The sequence below is a fragment of the Aphanomyces astaci genome (assembly GCF_000520075.1).
Source record: "Aphanomyces astaci strain APO3 unplaced genomic scaffold supercont1.48, whole genome shotgun sequence".
Lineage (NCBI taxonomy): Eukaryota > Oomycota > Saprolegniomycetes > Saprolegniales > Verrucalvaceae > Aphanomyces > Aphanomyces astaci.
This window is the reverse complement of record NW_009798311.1, coordinates 45,540-52,270: the sequence shown is the minus strand read 5'-3', so window position 1 is coordinate 52,270 and position 6,731 is coordinate 45,540. Positions and strand designations below refer to the sequence as shown.

General features: G+C 54.2%; 1 protein-coding gene across 1 annotated transcript; it reads left to right on the top strand.

The window, feature by feature from the left end:
• Positions 1-2,531: 2,531 nt before the first annotated feature.
• Positions 2,532-6,114, top strand: H257_13377 (hypothetical protein; the record flags this gene model as incomplete). The annotated part of the gene is made up of 6 exons (XM_009840875.1): positions 2,532-3,029; positions 3,110-4,605; positions 4,691-4,972; positions 5,029-5,348; positions 5,411-5,827; positions 5,888-6,114. The coding sequence occupies 6 exons, from the start codon at positions 2,532-2,534 to the stop codon at positions 6,112-6,114; spliced, it is 3,240 nt and encodes a 1,079-aa protein (XP_009839177.1).
• Positions 6,115-6,731: the final 617 nt, after the last annotated feature.

Sequence of the window (6,731 nt, the reverse complement as noted above, 5' to 3'; positions counted from 1 at the left end):
GTCGCGGACTTTACCAAGTTTTCCATTGCGTACGTTGTTGAGCTGACGCAACAAACGCAGGTGGCGTGCTAAAGTGACGGTGGTTACGATACCGTTTTGAGTAATAAAAAAACATTATATGGTGGAAAACCAGTGTGGGTTTGTCGTCGTCTAATAATGTAGACACAAGAATCGACAAACAAGTAGGGTCGAAACGGAGGAAGCATTACGGTCGTTCAACGGGCTCAATTCGGGACTGTTTTGTACCTGCTTCCCAAGCACTTGACAAACATATTCGTGCCTTTCACGACACCGCATTGCTTCAATGCCATGCCAAACCGACATGGTGTAGTTTCATGCTGTGCTGCTATTTCTTCTGTATCGTGGTGTTGTTTACTGTACGATAGCCATGTATGCACAGTGCTGGCATTAACTGTAAATTGGGTGGTTGGCGCCGTAGAGTCGTCCACGGATGCAAGAACTCAAGTAGGCATGTAGAGATAACTCCATGGCGCCTACCACACCTTTATGCCCACAGTCGAGCCAAGCAACTAACGTAGCCATGAACAGAAACCATCCTCCTCTTCCAGCAGGCGCGTTTACAGTGCGCGGGAACGCCCTTTTGCTGGACCCAACGACTATATACGGGTACGGATCCTCTTGAGCTATACGCACTATGCTTTTGAGCTAATATACAGTAGTTCACTGTAATTCTTCCTTCCAACGAATACCCCACGACTCCTTTGTGTTGAAGTGTGTGTATTGTGGAGTTATGCGAATATAAGTTGATAGAATGTGGGTCAACGACAAGATATGCAAGATAGTGCGCATTTGAACATAGTGGCGAAATCCGCATGAAAAGTAGTGGCCACAGCCACCATTCACGACATTACGACTGGTCATACGGAGCCTAACATGGATGCTTGTCGACTCCCCCTAGGAAGTTGTCTACATACCCCACAGGGTGGCACACCCGGTCTAATACCATTTGATCGCTAATATATACTTCGAAGTACATTTAGGCCTCTGATGACGACAATCAAATGCATATAAGTTATGTCATCCTTTCATGCCGCCACTAAATTCTGACAGATTCAAATTATGATTAACAACACCATAAACATGTAGCTACAGGTAGACAACGCTACTGAGTGCTTATCTGTAGGTAACGTGAGGAGAGGCCTACAACCAGGCTTCCCCTTGAGCGACCTACCGATGTGGTTCGGTCGTATATAAAGTGTATCGGGTGCATTATAAGGGCATCCCCAATGGTGCGACGGTAAACGCTATTTTATCGTTTTTGGGGTCAAATATGCAGATATTGGCAACCCAACGGTGAGACGGTAACTACCAGAAACGGCATATTTTTACCGCGAGACGGCAAATCGGCCATTTTTACCGTTTTGTGACCACCCGACGGCAAAATACCGGAGCCAATCATAAACCACAAACCAGCATATTTCCACCAATAAAACGCATGTATTTGAGCATGGACATTTATTTCCATACCAATACTGACACTGCTGGAATGGCTCTCAACGGGTGGGGTGCGAACTTCACCACTGACGAGGACTACCAGCTAGTTTGTTCTAGTTTGTTCGTGGTTGACCATATCCCAAGATGGGTCTAAGGGGAGCGGGCATAAGGCCGAGCAGTTTTGGTCCCGCGTGGGGGCGACTATTTGTTATCAGCCGAGTCTCTGTTCGACTCCCCGTGCCAGAGTGTGGGTAGCCGAGTGTTGTTCACGCACGGCATTTGAAGAGTGTGAAATATGACCTGGATCGGAGCGGCATATGTTCCGAGCTGATGGTACACTGTACGATGCATGACCTGTAGAGAGTAGTGAAGTGATAGGAGGGAACTGACTGATTGACTGGATAATGAAGTTACTTTTGGATTTGTCATCGAGGCCACCGTTGTGAACACGGTAATCGTCGGTTGCGGACAGGCACAAGACAACAAAGAATTTTTTAGCTGTCTTACAGACACGCTAGCGACTGAACGCATAGAGTGCCCTGGAACAGGAAACGAGCATGCCATGGACGTGGAGCTACCTGGTAGCGATCACGGGGATTCTGTCCGAGCTCGATCCCGGTCGGATCGCTCGACGAGTCCTGCGGCCCGTGCACCGTACTTTGGCCGTCACAGGACCAGTGCGACTACGCGGCGGCTGTTCCGGTCACCACAAGAATGGCAACAATCGGTGGCGGTTGGTGAGGCCTGGAGTTACGGGAGACCTGTGACGTTTGCAGCTCCCGAATTGGGCGGCATATCTGGGACGGTTCCTGGACCTACAGCGGAGAAGGAAGATGTGGATATGGGACAGAACAACGTGCACCTGCACAACGCCCCGGCTCTCCCGAAGAACCCGACGTTCAAGGGATCCACTAAGGAAGAACGACGCGTTTTTATGGCGGCGTAAAATCTGTATATCGGCCAGGCGAATGCACTGACTGCCAGCGGGGTCCGACTGTTCATCATGCCCGTGAGGGCGTGTATCGAACCTGCGACGAAGCAACGTATTGCCGAATGGGAAATGGGAAAAGATCCCGATGACTTGTCCGATTGCGTGGTTCAAGCAAGGTTACGACGTCAATCCCCTGGCCCTGGACACCCTGAAGAAGCGGATCAAATCTGCTGTTGTTTTTGATATGTCGGTCCCGGACGCGGATTCCCGGATCGGACGTATGCTGGATGGTTTGGCTGCGGCTATCCGTCGGGGCCGCCAGGAGTGGGTGATCCGGGAAGAGAGCCAGGCGATCGTGAATATCATCACGGACGCCGTCAAGCCTGCGTCACTACACCTTGCTGTTACCGAGCAGATGGCGTTGACGCGAAACAAGCCTTTGAAGAAGGATGTGTACCGTTTCGTGCACTGGTTGCGGGAATATGCGATCGGTCACGAGCGTTTTGTGGGTTACGAAGAAGAGTTGAAGTCACCTGCAAGACCAGACCTACCGAAGCCGCCCGGGTCGAAGGTCCTGGGAGGATCCACCGGCCCGAGGGGAGACACGAAGCCCCTGACACCTATTCCTAACGCACCGGCTACGGTGCACCGAACAACGGTTGTCTGAAGTGTAAATCGATCAGCCATCGGGTCCGGGAATGTCCCGGGATCACCCCTGAAAAGGTCAAGCAACTGCTAAGAGCACATGTAAGTACGTTCGGACGTGGTCGGGGCGAGAAAGGAGCCCCGGGAGTACCTGGTGGCCGCGTGGCGACGGTGAAGACGACTGTCCCGGACGCGAAACGGCCTGAGCTCCCGGCTATTGTGGACGGTGTTCTCCCCGTGCAGGCATCACTCTTGGACTCAGGAGCTGATTTGTCGGTGGCCTCTGGAGGCCTGGTTTCTGCGTTGTTGGCTGCGGGAGCATCCCCGGAGATTACGGTCATGGGTCCGATGGAACTCCGACCGTACGGGGCGGATAGCCAGGTGATTACTGTGACGAAACAAGTTCGTCTGGGCAGCCTGGAATTCAAGGCCGCGTGCGGGCCGCTGATGTTGCGAGGGCTCCGGGTCTGGGTCGACGAGGCCGTAGCACCCGTTGAGCTTACGCTGGGCCTGCCCGTGATGCAGAAATTGGGCTACAATGAGCAGACGTTGCTGGAAAATGCACGTCGGCAGCAAGCCGTATGGGATTTTGGGGATCAGCTGATCACGACTCCAGGAGTCGCGATGTACCGTACCCTGCGGATGGGAGAGTTGTCAGACGGTATCGACGACGACGAAGGGATGGCGTGTGCAACGCCAGAACTGGGAAATGCACCTGACGACGACGGTCCGGTGCGTATTGTCCTGGAAGCCAAGGTGGTCAAGGCGGCTACAGCGGGCATGACAACAGCAGCTGTCGAGCAGCTCCGGGGCCTGTTGATGGAGTTTCGGGACGTGTTCCGGCTGAAGTTCGGGAGAGACCCGCCGGTAAAAGTGGAACCGTTGAAGGTGCGCCTCAAGGAAGGGGCTGTGCCGGTGAAGTCGGGACTTCGGCGCTACCCTCCCACCCATATGGCGTTCCTGGAAAAGCATATCCGGGAGCTGGAAGAAGCGGGTCTGGTGTACCGCAAAACTAGATCGCGCTGGGCCTCGGCCCCGAGGATTGTCCCGAAGAAAGATCCGGGAGACCTCAGAATGACGATTGACTCGAGACCGATCAATGCGTGTACCGAGCCAATGCCCTGGCCCATACCGAATCTGGAGGTGGCAATGGTTGTACTGAAGGGCTCGAAAGTCTACTTCAAACTGGACTGGATGAAGGGGTATTGGCAGCTGTCTTTACACCCGGACTCCCAGGAGTACTACTCCTTCATGACTCCCGTAGGGGTTGTGACCCCGACCCGAGTCCTGATGGGCCAGACCGATGCGGTGGCCTATTGCCAAGGGGTGGTCGATGAGATGTTCGGGGACCTCCTGATGCACGGACTGCTCAGATGGTCGGATGATTTGTTGGGGTATGCCCAGACTACGGACGAGTTGATGCACCTGTTGCGTAAAGTGCTTGAGATCTGCCACGCGTACGGACTGAAGTTGCACCCTGGGAAGTGTGTATTACACCACCCGGACCGTATGGTGTGGGAAAGAGATTTCGGCGGACGGCGTGGCGCATGCCCCGGAACGGATCCAGGGCTTGTGTGATTTGGGGCCGACCCAGAGCTGTTGTGACACAGGTCCCGGTCGAGGATTTGGCCCTACCGGCGAGCGATCAGCGACATGAAGCATTGGCGTTCCTGAGCGGATCGTTCGGGGAGCGAGCGGGCGATGGCCGATTGTGGAGAAGGAGGCGTTTGCGGTTGTCGAATCGTGCAAGCGCCTGGAGTATCTGATCCGTCCGGGAGGGTTCCGATTGTTTACGGACCACCGGAATCTGGTGTACATGTTTAATCCCCTGGGGACGACCTCGAACATGGCCAAGTATCAGGCTCACAAGCTCCAGCGCTGGGCGTTGACGATGACGACGTTCCCGTACGTCGTGGAGTGTGTGGCGGGAGAGGAGAACCTGTGGGCGGACCTCCTGAGCCGTTGGGGAAGTCCACCTGGAGTGCCCGGATGTCCAGACTGGCCCTGGTGTCCCCCTTACGGCACGAAGAATTTGTGTGGCTGATGGCGAATGCGATCACGGAATTGCAGCGCGGCCATCAGACATGTGAAAAATACGCCTCCTGGAGCGCCGAGAAGAAATGTTTTCTGACGGCAGCTGGAAAGATCTGGATCCCGGGAGATGCATTGGATATGCAAGTGCGTATATGTGTGGTGGCCCATGCCGGCGTGGCGGGACACCGGAAAGTGGAAGCGACAATGTCATCTGCTGCGGAGATGTTTGATTGGCCTACCCTGAAGACCGACGTGAAGAACTTCGTCACTGCCTGCCTGCATTGTAGGGTGGTCGATGGTGAGTCGGTACCCCGTCCCTGGGGTGAAGCGCTGCATGCCACGTAGCGCCAACGACGGCGTTTATGGGCCTGCTTGCTACACCTCCCCTCACTGGACTAGTCCACCCAGACGAGTCCCGGGAGGTAACGATCGACTGGATTAAGTCCCGGGCCATACGCCACGTGACAGAGCTCGCAGATGCTCTGGGAATTATGCACAAGCACGTGGCAGAAACGGCGGCAGCAAAGCGCGCTAAGGCCCAGTATCGTCGTGATGGTCAACGATTCGTAAAGCTGGCGAAATTTAAGCTCGGCGATTTTGTCTTGGTGGCCCGGGCTCTCCAGCATCCGGGAAAGCTAACGTTGCATTGGAAGGGACCCTTCCGAGTCGTGAAGGTGGCCTCCGACTACCTGATGGAAGTCCAGCAGCTGGTGCCTCCGGGAGCGACGTCCCTGCACCATGCGTGCCGGCTCGGCCTGTACTGTGAGGGCGGACGTGAAGCCATTGAAGATTTGAAGGCCCAAATCGCGTTCGGCGATTAAGGTTTTTACGTGGAAGACCTCCGGGACCTGCGTCTGCGAGATGGGGTCTGGGAAATCCTGATCAAGTGGCTTGGCCTAGACGATCTGGAGTCGTCCTGGGAACCGGCCCTATCGATCTACGAAGACGTTTCCGTGCTATTCCTACGCTGGGCCAAGGCCCGGAGAAACGAAGACGGCGTGAGCGAAATGATTGACGATCTCACGAGGGCATGTGGCCACCCAATATAGGGGGGGAAGTGTTATCGGCCGAGCCTCTGTTCGACTCCCCATGCCAGAGTGTGGGTAGCCGAATGTTGGTCACAAACGACATTTGAAGAGTGTGAAATATGACCTGGATCGGAGCGGCATATGTTCCGAGCTGATGGTACACTGTACGATGCATGATTTGTAGAGAGTAGTGAAGTGATAGGAGGGAACTGACTGATGGACTGGATAATGAAGTTACTTTTGGATGTGTCATCGAGGTCACCGTTGTGAACACGGTAGTCGTCGGTTGCGGACACCGGCGCAAGACAACAATGTTGCACCTATTGCGATCCGGACTGCCATCGCAAAGTACGATCCTAAGCTACCTGGTGGAGCAACATACTGGAGTAATGCAATATGTTTGTTGGGTGTTCATTATGGTCTTGTTTAACGTACGGTCTTGGCCCCGGTGTTTGGTGTGGTCCGTTACTCGTGCTTAGGATCTCCCAAGCGTCGTCCATTGTTGTCGCTCCCGTCGTTATCCAGACGGGAACCTCTTGCGGAGGCCGAATTAAATTGCAACCTGAGGTCTCTTACTACGAATTACTTTTTCTGGTCTATTTTAAGTCGGATCATTTCGTCCAATGAAAATGCGCCAA